This window comes from Motacilla alba, chromosome 10, assembly GCF_015832195.1.
Source record: "Motacilla alba alba isolate MOTALB_02 chromosome 10, Motacilla_alba_V1.0_pri, whole genome shotgun sequence".
NCBI classification, from domain to species: domain Eukaryota; kingdom Metazoa; phylum Chordata; class Aves; order Passeriformes; family Motacillidae; genus Motacilla; species Motacilla alba.
The window spans coordinates 12,990,034-13,005,499 of NC_052025.1; the positions used below are offsets into that span (position 1 = coordinate 12,990,034).

Here is a 15,466-nt window from a genome sequence, read left to right on the forward strand (position 1 = left end):
TCCGCTCGCAGGACAGCCCTGTGTGGAAACCAAATCCGTAAATCCCAGAGGCATTACAAAACATGCCTTGTGTAAGCCCCTTCAGCCCTGCTCTGGTGCTTAGCCCAGCCCTGCCACCTCCCCAAAATCCCCATCATGGTAAGAGCCTGGCCAAGCTCCTCTCCTGGGCTTCTGCACAGTTCCATCCTCTCCACATCTTCACGCAGCTCCCACAACCCTTGGCACAAAGAATTAAGGCTGCAAGGGCTCTCCTGCCCATGCTTCAGCATGCTGGGGCATCCCAGAAAACCCATTTTGCCATCCTGCTGCACCCACATGTGGACTGAGCTTTGTTTCTCCCGCATCCCAGGGCTCCCCTCCCTCATGGGTCTGTGGCATCTCCCTGGGGCGGAATGGGTTAATGGGTTCCAGTTCCCAGAGCTCTGAGCAGTCAATCATCACTTGAGGGCATTGTAGAAATTTTGCCCATGTCTTTTTTTTTTTTTTTTATATAAAAGCTGAAAGAGGCCTTGTATGGATGCTGGTTTGGGAGGCCTCATAGGGGAGGAATTGGAGAGCTCCAGGAGCATCCTCTGCCACAGACCCTGCAGCCAGACCCTGCCCACGCGGCCGAATTCACAGCAGGACCTTGCCAGGGTTTTTGGGGCAGAAGCAGGGGAAGAGACCTGTCTTGCTCACCCCAGGGAGCAGGCTGGGATGGCAGGCTGCCCACCCCCTGCCTCTGCCCCTGCCCCGTGCTAATGAGCGAGTTACACAACAAGGAGCTTTTATACTTTGTTAATCGGGTCCGGCATCCAGCCCGCCTCTCCACGCACGCTCCGGCTGGTGGTGGAGCCCCAGCTCCCTCCTTCCCTCTCCTCAGCTGCCTTTTGTAATGTTTTAATGGGGTTTCTTTCCTGGGCTGGGCTGACTTAATTACAAAGCTGCAGTGAGTTGATGCCTTGTGACGGTCTAATCCCAGCCCGGTGACTCTACAAAGCTTTCGCCCGGCTTCCTTCTTCTCCACTCCGGCCTCGCCATCCCTGCTTCCACCTCAGCTCCGTGCACTCACCTGCTGAGGACAGTTCAGCTCTCCCTGGTGAGTATCCAGGACATTTTTCAACTGAAAAAACTGCATTGAAGACCATCAACCTCGCTCAACCTGGCACCTCCAGAGCTTGAATTGGTTTTGATGCCGATCCCTTTCCCAGGAGGTGGAGGGAAAGGGGATGCCCCTGGGAAATGGGTGAGCCAAGCATCCCTCACACAGCCTGGGCTTGGAGCTGGTGCTACAGCCAGGCAGGGGTAGATGCTGGAGGCGGGACGAAGGCAGCCCTCCTCCTCCTCGTGGATGGGAACAAGGTGTTTCATCCAGACCGCGTTGGAAAGATGCTGAGAGGTTTACAGTCCAGCCTGGCAGTTGGTGGAGCAGTGAGACTTGAGAGTTTGGGAAATACTTTGGTAATATTATTTATTTTGGTAGTAGAAATAAAAGTCTGAGCTGGCTGCCTGGCCAAAGTTGGCTGCTCACCTCTGCCAACGTGAAGGTGGTCTGAGACCACCTGGGTGAGCACAGGCTGAGATGACCCCAGCCCAAAGAGGAAAGGCAGAGGGAGAAAAACATGTGAAGGTATCAGACCATCAATATGCAGATTTTTAAGCTGCTTTTGCAAACATCCCTGGTGTTTCTCCAGACTGCTCAGCCTCCTCGGGCAGGTAGAGATGCAGGCAGTAGGTGATGGAGCTGAGGAGGCTAGGGGGTGTCTTCTGGACACCCACTTCTGCCCCTATCTGTGCAAGATGTCAGGGAATGGGGCATAAGGGAGGCCGTGGAGACCATTTGGATCCATGCTGATTCCTCCTTCCCTCTGCCAGCGTCCTGCTGCCGACAGAAGACAGAGGACAACATGTCTGCAGTTGTGAGTACTGTCCCCACGCTGCCCCATCCTCTGGGCTCTGACCGTGCCCTCCCTGCAGTGCTGGGATGGGGTGCACGGGGTGCACCTTGCTCCAAGCAGCACACAGTCCATCCCAATCCCACTGCACCCCCTTGGGTGCACGCGTGGGGCCTCTCCCCTTCCCCATAGCTCCCAAGGAGACTTGCAGTGGGGCAGGGAGCTGGGGGGCTGTCTGGGGAGCCCCCACACGCTCTCCTCCCCGCAGACGGGCACGTTCCGGATCGTGTCGGAGGAGGAGCAGGCGCTGCGCTCCAAGCTGGAGCGCCTCACCACCAAGGACCACGGCCCTGTCTTTGGGAGGTGCGAGAAGATCCCCCCACACACCCTGCAGAAGGTGAGGCAGCTGTGGGGAACAGGGGAGGGTGCAGCCCGAGGCTGCTGCTCCTCAGGGGCCAGAGGAGACTCTCCACTGTCTCTTGCACTGGGGGGGATGCACTTACCAAAATGTCTCCAAGCTGGGGATTGAGTGACCCTCCCTCCCTATGCCGGGATGCTGCAAGGAGCTTTACTGTCCTCCCCCAGTTTTTGGGTGCCTCCACGACCCCCGGGGTGTTTCAGCACGTGTGCCCATCACTGTGTCCCCTCTCTGCTCCCCCCAGGCAAAGGATGAGCTGAACGAGACGGAGGAGAAGAGGGAGGTGGCGGTGAAGGCGCTGCGGGAGCTGGTGCAGGAGCGGGCGGGCGGCGAGGACGTTTGCCAGAAAGTGGCTGAGAAGGTGCAGGAGAGGGATGACTCCTTCCTGCTCCGCTTCATCCGGGCTCGCAAGTTCGATGTCCACAGAGCCTATGACCTGCTGAAAGGTGGGGAGGGGTCCTGGGCTGTGGTGCTGGGTGAGGACGAGGGTACACATTCCTCAGCAGCTCCCAGTCCTGTGCTAGTGCTTCCCAGCCCAGACTGGGCTGTGCTGGAAGAGCAGGACCCTGACAAGGGAAGGGAATGAAGAGAGGGGATAAATAGAAAAAGTCAGGGTTTGAAGAGAGGGGATGAATAGAAAAAGTCAGGGTTGAGGGGCTTGGAAGCAGTTGGGATGAGGAAGGAAATAAGTGAGAGTGACACCAGGCATCCTGCAGCACCAGGACAGTCCCATTCCTTGCAAATTTACCCAAACAAAATGGAAAAAACTCTCACATTTGGTGACGGTTGAGTTCGTGCAGCCAACCCAGCTGGCTTGGGCTGCAGCCCCTCGAGAGCCCCATGCCCTATACCTGCCCTACACTCCCCACTTTGTACCCCTGTAAGGAGCCAGTTCTGCACCCTCCTGATGCTTCTGGGCATGGTGCCTGGGGATCTTCGCACCCCTGGGGCACCTCTAGGTCTGGGCACAGGTTGGGGTGATTGTGGCACCCTCTCCTCACACTGCGAGTGACCCACAGGGATGGAGGGGGAGCAGAAGGGCAGCCCAGAGGGTGGCTGCTGACCGGAACCTGCCTGGCTCCAGCTCTGCTCTTCTTTTTGTCAGCTTGGGAATAATGAGTTGTAATTATCAGTGCTGGCTCTCAGACGAGCTGTTTTGTTTGCCTGCATTTTCCCAGGATGAAATTCCTTACTTTGTGCCTGCAGGGTGCCAAGAGAGGGTAGATGGGGGTTTTCACCCAAACAGGGAGGAAGGGGAGAAGGGAAGTGAGGGGGGAAATTACTATATCTACTTGTTGAGGTGTTGGAGAGAAAGCAGGTGTGGGAAGCTCCTGGCAAGGGGAGGGATTACACCAAGCATGCTGGGGCTGGTCTGCTGCTGAGCTTCTCTTTCCCCCTTTGCTGAAGGAGGCCTGACCCATGTGGGCCACAGGCAGAACTTTCCACAGCTCTCGGGCTCTGACATCTCACCATCACCAGTCGGTCCCATCTCTGGCAGCTTCCTGAGGCTGGGCAAGCAGCCAGTTTTGCCAATGTTTGCCTCTCTCCAGGCTACGTGAACTTCCGCCAGCAGTACCCTGAGCTGTTTGACAACCTGAGCCCCGAGGCCGTGCGCAGCACCATCGAGGCCGGCTACCCCGGCATCCTGGCCAGCAGGGACAAGTACGGCCGGGTGGTGATGCTCTTCAACATCGAGAACTGGGATTATGAGGAGATCACCTTCGATGAGGTGAGCCCAGCTCAGAGGCTGCTCCCACTGCAGTGGTCCTGCTTTTGGGCTTGTCCCGCTCGGCACGTCTGGCACAGCCTCCTTACACACACACACGTCTGTCCAGCCATACAGGTGGGAGTAAATCTGTAGTCCTTTGCTTTTATCCTTTGAGGAGAGCACGGTCCACCCCAAAGGATGCGGTGCAAGATGCCAAATTCAGGCATCCCCCAGCCCATGTAACACGGGCTGAAGGAAGGCACCACACCATTAAATCAAGGGCAGAGGAGGAAACTGAGGCAGAGGGCGTGGAAAGGGCTTCTTGGCAAAGAGGTCTTCAGGCATGTAACTCAAAGCTTCTCCCTTTCTGAAGATTCCTTTTCTGCTCAGCTCTGAATCTGGTCTCAGTGTATCACTGATACAAATCTTATGCTTATGACTTGAACAGAATGTGGTCACCCTCTCCCTGCTCTGAAATCTGGGGGCTGGCTGTGACAAGCAGCCTGGAGTCCAACAGACCCTGGATAACACTCCATGGGACTCTTCCTGAGTACACCCTAGGGTGTATGGGAGGTGAGACCTCATACAAGACCCTGCTGTCTCTCCTCTCCATTAGATCCTTCGTGCCTATTGTATTATCTTGGAGAAGCTGCTGGAGAACGAAGAGACCCAGATCAATGGGTTCTGCATCATTGAGAACTTCAAGGGCTTCACCATGCAGCAGGCATCAGGGATCAAACCCTCTGAGCTCAAGAAGATGGTGGACATGCTGCAGGTGAGGTGGCAAAGGTTGCACCCACCAGTGGCAGAGGGGTCCCTGGGGAAGCAGGGAGCTCAGAGGCAGGGCTAGCAGGGTTTGGGATCGCCACCATGCTGGAACAATGAGAAAACATCGTGGACAGGCTGCTCCCCATCACCCTCTCCCTGCCTTGCCAGCTAATTGGCTTAACCCTGCAAAATTTTCCCCACCCCATATCCCTGCCTTCTCAAATGCCTGACCAGAAGCAATTCTACCACTCCTTGCAGCATCCTAGGGCACGGAGAGCTTTCCTCATGAGCCTCTCAGCCCAGCCTGATCCAGGCTGGATGGAGACTCACAGGCACTCCTGGATTTCTGCCCTTGGACCAAATGCCAAAGACACTTGGCTCTTCCCAGGGAAGGTCCTTCTCACGGAGTAGGAGCAGTGAGCTGTCTGGGAGGTTCTTCAGCTCCCTGGTACTCCTGAGGTGGGGATGGTTGATCCTCTGGGTCAGAACAGAGAAGGGGACATGGAGCAAGGAGAGCCGTGGCAGTGCTGGTGTATCCATTGTTGCCTGCTCAGAACTGGGTGGACAGCACCATCTGTAACCATCTGTGTCTGGGTTTGGGATCCTAGGACTCCTTCCCAGCGCGGTTCAAGGCCGTCCACTTCATCCACCAGCCTTGGTACTTCACTACCACCTACAACGTGGTCAAACCGTTCCTGAAGAGCAAACTGCTGGAGAGGGTGAGTGTGGGAAAGGGACCTGCAGGCTAAGGCATGTCCTTGGATGACACAGAGGAGTTGGGAAGAGCTGCCCTGCTCCTCTGCTGAGGGTCACTCCCATCTTCCCCCAGGTCTTTGTGCACGGCGAGGAGCTGGAATCCTTCTACCAGGAGATCGACGCTGACATCCTGCCAGCAGACTTTGGTGGCAACCTGCCCAAGTACGATGGCAAAGCAACTGCAGAGAAGCTCTTTGGGCCTCGCATCGAATCTGAGGACACGGCTCTCTAAAGCAGGAGCCTGCTGCTCTCCCCCGTACCACAGCACCAGAGGTGGCCCTCTAACCCCAGCCACCTCCCTCCTGTAGCATTGGTTGAGTGACTGCTCGTGCTGAAGCACCCTGGGTGTGTTGCTCCACGCCTGTCCCTCCTGTCCCCACTCCAGGCAGAGAGCTGTCCCTCCCAGGCACAGCATCCTTCCCTTCAGAGCTGGTGGAGAAAGGAGGCAGCAGCCCCCTCGCACAGCGTTTCCTGGAGCTGCAAGGGGAGGACAGGAGAGTGTCTGCTCTGGGAAGGGAGGGCTACAGTGAGGGAGAAATAAAGCATTGAAAGCAGAGCTCTGCAGTCCCTCATGGTGAGGAACAGGGGCACAGCTTTTTGGGTGCTGGCTGCGTTGCTGGTTCTAAGGAGATCAGGAGTGCCAGCGTTTGGCAGGAGAGCCCAGTCCCCTCATCACTGACTGCACTTGGGCACCAGGACCAAGGCACTGCCCGTCTCCATCCTCCCTGCATTCCAGATCAAGGCCCTTTCTTACCCCCAGTTCTTCACCATCTGCTCTAACCAGGGAGGAGAAAACAGATGCAAACAAAAACCCAACCAGGGTCCTAGGTGGAGCTGTCTCTGCCTAAATCCTGCTTGGGCAGGGAGGAAAACAGAAGCTGCAGGAGCCATTGGGACTAGGAAATGGATTTCAATCACTAAACAATTGAAAGACAAGCAGAATGTACCCTCCTAAATCCTTCAAAAGCCTCAGCACAGTTGTTTCTCCTAGCATTGCACTGTGAAAGGGAGCTCATTCAGGAAAGTCCTACCAAAATAACCATGGAGGGCAAAGGATAGTACCTGTGCAGCAAACAAGCTGCACCTGACCCTGATTACAGCTTGCCCGGGTGGGGAGGAGGGAGGCATAAGTAGCTGTCCCAAGCAAGTGAGTCTGTTCTGGTTCATGAACCAGGCATCTCCTTCAAAGAGCCAACTGGACACCCATTCCCAGACCATCTCCTCCTTAGCCAGCAGCAGGGCTCAGAGAGGAACAAGATGCTGGTGTCTGCCCATGTTACCTTCTCCTTGGTCCCACAGTGGGTCCTGTCCCCCCTCCCAGCTCCACATGGGTCCTTTCCATCAGCCAGAACAGCCCCCCCACCCGGAGCTGGCCGAGGTGGAGGGTGCTGACAAGAGCCACATTCAGCAGGGCTCTGGCTCAGGCTCAAAGCAAACAGGACAGAGGCTCTGAAGCTGCAGGGAGGACAGGGCCTGTCTGGGGTTAGATGTTCACTCCAGCCTCAGCTGCTTGGTGAGTCCATGCATGGAGAGTCCCAAAGCCTGAGGCTGTGCCAGCCTTGTGCAAGAGTCCAGAGACAGAGCAAAAGGCACTTCTCCACCTCCTTTGGCTCCTTTCTGTACCTGGAGCTGTCCCAAGGAAACCACATGTGACAACCCTGCAAGCATCAGGCCAGTGCAAACACAACAGCACAGCTTGCCTGGGAGGCAGAGCAATTGCAGCTTGTGGAAACAGAACAAGGGGAAAAAAACTTCATCCACAGAGACAGGAGTATCACACTGCTGCCTCTGGGGTTTGGACTGGGATAGTCACAGCTCTTGGGAGCTGCCCCTGGCTGCTCACCACTCCTGTGACAAACTGTCTGCCAGGAGCTTGCTTTGATGGGGAGACAGAGAGCAGACAGCAGAGCTGGGAGCTGAGTGAGCAAGGCAGGAAGGAGTTCTGAAGTGGATCTAACAGATAATTCACAATGGCCAATAAATTACAGATGAAGCCATTGTCTCCCACAGAGCATCCAGTCCAGCTATACCAGGAGATCACCAGACCCAGTTACCCTCCACAACTCCCTCCTTGGGCTGCAGGTAATAAATCACACAGTAGAGAGTTGTGAGGGTCAGGTGAGTAGTGCTTTTGCATGCTCTAGGCTCCAGGATGTCACTGTCCCAGCTAGAGATGCTGGTTTGTGTTTCTTCTGCCAGCAGATGAAAGATTAGGCAATGCACTTGCTCTCAAATAGGGAAAAATAGCAGATGCTCTATTCCAGTAGGTTCATGGCAGATGTGTTTTTTTAAGCTGATGCTATGCCCATTCTCCACCAGAGGGGCATCAAAGACCTCTTCTTGGCCAGAAGACAAAAAGCAACCAGGAAAGGCTTGAGCACCATGAGTGCTTTTATCACCTTCCCCCCAGCCAGCTCCCCAAGCTGGGCCTCAGGGAAGACTGAGAGCCTCTGCCAACACATGGAACTTCACACACAGGCACTAGCTGTAGCACTGACTTCAATAAGTCCTTTATTTTTAAATAAAGAAACCCCACTGAATCAAAGATAACAAAATTACATTTTGTTTTGCAATGACTTCCATTTTACACCACACAAGAACAAAAATTAAAGAAAAAAAATCAAAGACAGTTTTATATATATTTATATATAATTTTCAAGGTAAACATCAGCAGATATAGAAAAATTGCATTGCTAGTTGCAAATCATCTCCCCTGCAGCTCTCAGCTCCAGAGAATCTGACTCAGAACATGGCAGCAGGGAGGGTGTCTCAATATACAGGCTTCTTCAGGGCAGCGTTTTGAGATAGTTACAAAATATAATTTTGCCAAATTGAAAATATTTTCATAGTCAACTGCTCACCAAGACCACTGGAAGTCACTCTGCCTGTTCTAACACAGCTGCATGAGAAAAACAAGGGCACAGGTCTCCTCTTCCCAAGCTCTTTACACACCTTTTTGGCTAGGAACTTTCAGAGAAAGAGGTTATGCTTTCTCAAGAAGAATGGCTAGAATCTGTCACTGGGAATTACAGTCAAGCTATCATGTAACAATGAGACAATATGCCCCTTTGGAAAGTTGTTGACTTGGGCAAAGCAGTAGGATTTATTTATAACAAATACAAATGGGTTTTATTTGGCTTTTTTTTTTTTAAGACTTTCCAGTTGGCAGGGATCATGAGATGAGTCAACATCCCAGCAGAACTATAGTGGAGATCCAAGAAGAAAATTCTGTATCTCCTCTCTGGTCAGGCAAGAACTTTGATTACAATTGGAGCTTGTCGGTCAGACCAAAGCAAAGGGGCTTTGTGCCACCTTGTACAGATGTTCAGGATAACTCCAGAAACCTTTCCAGCACAGCATGAAAAGCTTTGACTCATTGATGGCACTTGTGCCTAAGCTCAGCTGAGGAAGTCCAGGCCAGTGTCACTCCCACTGCCAGTGAGAAGAGGGTACAGTAACAGGGCACCCTCCCTTGGGCTGGTGCTGCTCTGAGGCATTCTAAGCTTGGAGAAAAATCATGAAGTCCTCACACCAAGAAGGGCTATTTGCTTTTCACCTAGAAGCCATGAAAGAGACACTGCTTTGAGTCACTGTGGCTCCAGCACCTTCCCAAATAAACCAACCCACAGAAGGGATACGGACATGTGGAGTATGACTCAAGCCAGAAACAAGATGTTCTTCACAACAAGTGACTTACACAGGCAGTGCAAGGCTCAGGCCTTCTCTGGTCTCACAAAGACTGAAGAATTTCAGTAAGCTCCAGACAAGCACAGCATTTCCAGAAAAACTTGGAAGCAATCCAGGTGACTAAACTGGCAATTAGGTCCTGAAGATAGTAGTCTCTGCTCTTTCCTTTGAGATGTAGCCACTTGAGCAATTTACCTCCAGCTATGCTGCTGGAGTGTTAACAGACAAAAACTTTGGGATTGCAGGATAACAAGTCATACATTAAGCAAAGGAAACCCTGCTTCTATGGTCAATTCCTACTGCTAAAGGAGCACAGAGTTGAACGTGATCCACTGCTTATATACCTTGTTATTTTCAGCCTTGACTGTAGCCAGTTGTAGGCTGCCCACAAAGGTCCTTTAAGTCAGCACTCAGTTGTACAGTGTGCATCACTGGCGTGCCTCAGTGTCTGAAAACTCATTTACCAAAAAGCAAAGCCCCAAAAGCTCTGACAGAGCTGTTACTGAAGTCTCTAGATATGCTGATGTCAGGGGAGGAGGAGGAGAAGGGCAAGGCACCACGTGTCAAAGGGCTGTGGTCTAGGAACTTGTGACAGACCCAGGACAGATGACACACAGGTAGCTTGGCTAAATTCAGTACTGGAGTAAATAGTTCCAAACATTTTTACTTAATGCCCTGTCTTTGTAACCCATACCTTCATAAACAGGAACTGCAGAAAAACACTCAGGAAAAGGATTGCAGCGAAGTTCACTGTTTGCCTTTACAGTGCAACTACAACACTGCCAGACCCACCTGAAAACACCTTGATTTAGAACAAACGGACAATTAAAAATGCTGGCAGAGCTCGTGCAGTGGAAGCTGAAGTTCCTTGTGCTCAGTCAGAGCAAGTCTGAGCTGCTTATTTACCATCTTCAGATATCTCAGAAAAATGGCAAAGGTGATGGTTGGACCAGCCTAACCATCAAAGAGTAATAGTTCTGCAACTTGCTGTCTGATTGAGAGGGTCCTCAGGGTTCATGTTCAAGTGCTACTTACATTCAGTGATGGGGAAGGTGTGTTTACCATGAGACTACCCGTGGAAGAGCTCTCCTAATGATTTTTTAATCCCAGTTTGAAACTAAGCAGAGCACATGTCAGATTCACCATCTGTCATCTTGAACTGCTCCATCAGACCACACTGCAATGATCGACAAGTGCACACTTCAGCAGCCTCATGTGTTCTGACAAGAGATGAAAGACTTCACCTCTAAGGCTGAAAAATTCAGACTGCATTTAAGGCTGGGTTCACTGGGCAAATGAAGACCACCTGCCCACATAACAAGAGTAGTATTGCCTTATTTTGGGAGATAAGAATATTTCAGATTAGGACTGGACAAAGTCTCATGTGTCACTAGGTATCAATTCTCCAGCACTGTGAGTAGCAATATTTAATACATAATTTAGATAACATGAACTGCAGCTTAAGTCTCTCCTCTCCTACTTCCCCAAGACCTCTAAGTGACTGCTGCAAGTCTGACTACAAGTCTTGCTCTGAAAGAAGCATCAAATTTGTTGAGGTGGAGAGAACAGTTTTTTTTTTTTTTTTTTTTTCACTGCTTCCACCTACAGGCTTAAGCTGAAGCTCAAGCTCCAGAAACAAAAAAGCCACAACAAAAGTTGTCCTTCCCCAAATAAGCCAGCCTCATTTAGGTCACAAGTGATTTGAACAGTTTGAGATTCAAGTGCAAAACCAGGGCAAAGGAGCAAGACAGAGACCCATGGTACTTCTGTAGTGGAGAGTTTCAGAAAGCCCACAGCACTAGCACTTCTCAAGTATGAAGGCTTGGGTTGTGGGGTAGGAAGGAGTACTCCTCAGAAAGGCTCTCCAGGTTTAAAGAAAAATCTCTACGTGATTAGACAAAGCTACAGCTCCTGCTGCATTGAGAACTGTCCAGTTGCTCACCTCATTTTGGGAGACTTAGACACCTAAATTTATACTGTATCTATTTGATGTGTACATGTGTTGTTTACACTCCTGCTGAAGCGAGGAGATATTTAAGTCATACCCAATGAATATTACATGAACACTACTTAAGCAAAAAAACCTGAAATGTCTTTTATGACATACTTTAGTGATGCAGTATGAATAAGAACATAACACAGAGACAAGATATCCATCAGCTAAGAATATCCTTGCTAACTGATGCCCTAAAATAGTTCTTAAGGAACAGCCACAAGCACAGCCAAATCTTGCTGTAGCTTTACTTAGTTTCATCTTCTCTTTGAAGAAAAAAAGAAGCCCAGATTTACTGACTAGGAGAATGTGCAGATACCCACAGCTCATCGTGGATCACAGGCCAAAGTATTTGGCCTAAGGCAAATGAAAGGAATTTCCTGATATGACAAAGCATCTTTGCTACAATAGTTAATTATTGCTTTATTAAAATGAAACCCCACCTACTCAACCTACTGAAGTTCAGGAACAGGGCAGTCCAGGAGGCTTGTTCCCCAGGTTTGTTGTTACCAGACTGAAGACTTGCAGCTTGTTTCACCCTTAAGCTATAAATTAAAGTGCCTGGAACACAGACCAAGGTTGAAGCAATAAAGTGCTGATGAGGGAAGTTGTGACAGAAAAAGAACTTCATTGACACTGTGATAAAGAAACCCTATGGATGGATTAATGACCCTACAATATTGAGAGAACAAACAGTAAGGAAAAGAAAAAAGATTTTTACCACTAGTTTCAGTCTCCAGATTGTCATGGGACAACTTTCCTTTAGTAACTATTTTGGCACAGACCATAGCTGCCACTTGAGAGAAAAGCACAGGTGAGTAGCCAGCTTTCCTGCAAACAGCTTTCACACTTCACTTTGCACATTAAAACTAGAAGGGGATGTCTGGTTGTGGAAAAAAAATTCTAGCGAGAAAGAGCCCAGTGTCTTACTGGAGCCAGTAATCCTACAGCATTACACAGATCTGGAAGTAGTCAGCCATGCAAAGGTGTTATTTCAGTTGCACAGGGCTGGGGACACCAGCTCCACATTAACTATAAGGCAAGTCACATGTCTCAAACTCACCTGACACTCTGAAAGCTAATGGGAAGAATTTTGGTGTTATTTACCCTGACATAAGGGGAGTAAATCTAAATAGATGCACTCTACCCCCCACGAATTAATCCCTAAGAGAGTACAACAGCTCTCCATAACATATTCTTTCAAGCAAATTGAGCTCACAGAAAAAAATCCTGCAGACTCTTAATCATGGGTTTCCATTTGGAAGCCAGAGCCAGCTTTAAAAAGACCCAGGCCAAACAAAGAATCCAGTACTGAAAAGATAACAGTATTTAAAAAGAGGCAAAGATGACAAGAAGGTGACTGATCAGGTCCTGAAGTGAGAACATGTTTACATAGAAACATTAACTGGCATTACCAGGCTGCAGCTTTTCTCTGCTTGGAGACGCAGCATAAAGCCACCCCAATCCACTCACAGCTCAAGCATGGAAAAGTTGAATATTTTCAAAGTGATTCACTTGTGCAAGTGCATTCCTAGGTACTAAAAGGTTTCCCTTGAGATGGTGCAAAGCTGATACTACACTTGCAGTCAAGCATCTGTTTTTCCAAGCCACACTGTAGTGGCTTACAGACTGAACCACTCACTGGCTTGTGGCTTGGTACAGGGATTTTCCAGCACCCAGAGAGAGAAGAAAGCCACAGTTATCCCATCATCTACACCTAAACAAATGCTGCAGATCAAGTTTTTGACCTGCAGGTAAAGAGATTTTGACATGTGAAACTTCTGCTATATTAAAGCAAGCAGTCTTTAGCTCAGTAGCCTTGTGACAAGCTACAGACAGCAACCCAATTCTTCAAGCAGAGCAGTAAATTACAAATCCACGTGACTGGATATCCAAAGAGGCTCTGACCAGATGTTAACCTCTGCTTTAACTCAATTTTGGAAAAAACACATGGTGATCAAACCCCAGCCATAGGATATCAAGGAGAATGGAAACCTGAAGCAGCAGGTGAGGGAACAAGATGTTCCCAAACAGAGATATACTGAAGTGATCCAGAGTCTTTGGGTTGATTACTCCTGGCCAGACATGGCCTGCTCACTGTCTGAGCAGTGAGGCTTTGTCTTCTCCCACTGGCAGATGGCATTGGCATACTGCACCACGAGCTTATCCATCCAGGTAAGAGGTTCTGGGAACAGCACAGACCCCTCAAAAAATCCCAGGTGGCCTCCATGAAGGGGCAGCACATGCATGACATTCTCTTTTTTCTCTGTAAAAGAAGAAGAGGCAGAAAGTTCCAGGATAACATCTTCAAGCTGAAAATGAAAGCAACTTGAGTTGCCAGGACAAAGGCTGCCCAAGAGATGCTGCTGACTGGACCCTAACAGCAATACCTGTACTGCTGAAGAATGGTCATTCTTTAACAAATGAGCACCTTTCACTCACATTCCCTGGAACTAGGACTGTTTGCATCATGTCAAGCTGCACTAAGCTCTGACAGTGCATCAGCCATCTTGTTGCATGGACAGTGAAACACTCTCTGTGCTTGCTTCTGTCTGAAAGCAGCTGGGAATGAATTCTCTGCTCACAACCTCTGACCAAGAAAAGAATGAACCCTGCTTCCCTCCCTCTGCACCCACTCTTTGTGTGATGAAGCAGCAGCAGCTCCCTCTTCTGAGCTTCTAAGTGTAATTTATCTTTTTCCTTGTTTGAAAACAGACAGCTCAACTCCTTTCAAGGGAGAGATCCCAGTTCAGTGCCAAGTGACAGAGCCACGAATGCACTGTCCCCATTTCATCAGCAAAAGGGGAGTTTATCTGTGTTTCATCCAGACTGTCACCACCACCCATCATCTTCTAAATCCCAGTGAGCAATGGAGATGTGAGGAAACTTTTTTAATCCAAGAATGTAACCTGCTGCTATCAACACAAGCAACAGGTGCCTGAAAGGACTGAAGTTCTTCCTGCTCAGGGTTAGCCTTGTTAGTTCTAGCAACTGGTGACCTAAAGAGGCTTAGCACACCTCCCACAGCATTACAGACGTAAGGAGGCAAGTCATGCTGCTTTGAAATCAGGAATTGTGATGTGGTAAGCAAGCTGTAGGTACACAAATATGCACAGCTTGAGGAGACTGTTTCAGCATACCTGAAAGAGCTCTTGGAATTGATAGAAGACTCTCATGAACAAGAGGGTCATCAGCAGCATTAACCAACAGAAGAGGAACATAGATCTGCATCAGGAAACATGATATGAAATGAAAAAAACAAACCAGAAAGGGGTTAGTATTTGAATGTCAACCTACCAACTGTAAAAGTATCTTAGTGTAATTCAATTAAGATCTCTTATTTCAGAGTTAACTTCTTCCTCTAACTGAATTTTAAGAAAGGGGCAGAGAACAAACAGACTGAGTCCCCATTCTTAGAATTGAAATAACTACACCCTCTTTTCACTCTGCATTGCTTTGCACATCAGGCAGCTATTGCCAGCTCTGTTATAGACACCTTGGTTAAAGTCCAGGAAACTCCCTTGGAACATCTCCATTCTCTGGTTTAGTAGAAAAAGGAGGAATTGATCTCAGTTACACTTTGGCAGAACTTTGCTCAAGCATCTGCCTGTCAGTGTCCTGAGTCTGAGTCTCTTCCATGGAATCCAGCAAGCCTTTCTTCCTTGAAGGTGCAGGCTCCATGCAGGCACCCGTTTCCCACTTCATCTCCTACACTCAGAGCAGTCCAGCTGAATGTGTGGCTTTGTCTCCATCTCTTGGGTGCTATCACCTGCCAGAGTTACATGCATTTAAGAGCCCAGAGAATTTAGCCCCAGTGTTAGAGGTAGCAAGATCTGAAATCCCACTCCAATATACTGTGCCTGATTATTTCTGAAAGTCCCAGCTAAGACATCCGCCGGTATCAACAAAAGGAACCACAGAGTATCTTCCCTCAAGTGCAAGAGCAGTCTGCTGCAAGAGCTTACCCTGTGCAAGTAATGCAGGCAGCTTTCCTCTTCATAGTACTCCTTCAGTGAGCTGTAGCCATGGAATTTCCTGAAATAGAGCAGATTGTCATTAATACCACCTGTTTCAGCCATGTCACTATTACTTTTAAGTAAAGACACATATGCAAAAACAGGAATGATGACTCAATTTCCATAGACAATTTTTTTAATACTCAGTCTCTTTGCAAAACCCTTTGCCAGCACATGCCATGATGGTTTCTGTGCCTTCACAAACATTCTGAGAGCATGGGCAAGTCAAACATGCAAACTGAATTC

At 49.5% G+C, this 15,466-nt stretch overlaps 2 protein-coding genes across 3 annotated transcripts in view; one reads left to right on the forward strand and one right to left on the reverse strand.

Annotated features, from left to right (window-relative positions):
• Positions 1 to 805: 805 nt before the first annotated feature.
• Positions 806 to 6,080, forward strand: RLBP1 (retinaldehyde binding protein 1). The gene is made up of 8 exons (XM_038146769.1): positions 806 to 1,078; positions 1,855 to 1,898; positions 2,143 to 2,271; positions 2,537 to 2,738; positions 3,843 to 4,021; positions 4,617 to 4,775; positions 5,377 to 5,487; positions 5,598 to 6,080. The coding sequence occupies exons 2-8, from the start codon at positions 1,887 to 1,889 to the stop codon at positions 5,754 to 5,756; spliced, it is 951 nt and encodes a 316-aa protein (XP_038002697.1). The 5' UTR covers positions 806 to 1,078; positions 1,855 to 1,886; the 3' UTR covers positions 5,757 to 6,080.
• A 4,721-nt stretch (positions 6,081 to 10,801) lies between these two features.
• ABHD2 (abhydrolase domain containing 2, acylglycerol lipase) overlaps positions 10,802 to 15,466 on the reverse strand; it is a 35,706-nt gene continuing 31,041 nt past the window's right edge. For both annotated transcript variants that reach the window (XM_038146767.1, XM_038146768.1), the window contains exons 9-11: positions 15,170 to 15,239; positions 14,345 to 14,429; positions 10,802 to 13,470 (exon numbers count right to left, since the gene is read on the reverse strand). In XM_038146767.1, coding sequence (XP_038002695.1) covers positions 13,274 to 13,470; positions 14,345 to 14,429; positions 15,170 to 15,239 — 352 coding nt within the window. In that variant the 3' untranslated portion in view covers positions 10,802 to 13,273. The remainder of the gene's footprint in view (positions 13,471 to 14,344; positions 14,430 to 15,169; positions 15,240 to 15,466) is intronic.

What these genes read in the sequence shown, in the direction of transcription:
- RLBP1 (XM_038146769.1), top strand. An exon ending in CCCCACACACCCTGCAGAAG is followed by an intron (nt 2,272 to 2,536) that starts GTGAGGCAGCTG and finishes TGCTCCCCCCAG; the next exon opens with GCAAAGGATGAGCTGAACGA. An exon ending in AGAGCAAACTGCTGGAGAGG is followed by an intron (nt 5,488 to 5,597) that starts GTGAGTGTGGGA and finishes ATCTTCCCCCAG; the next exon opens with GTCTTTGTGCACGGCGAGGA.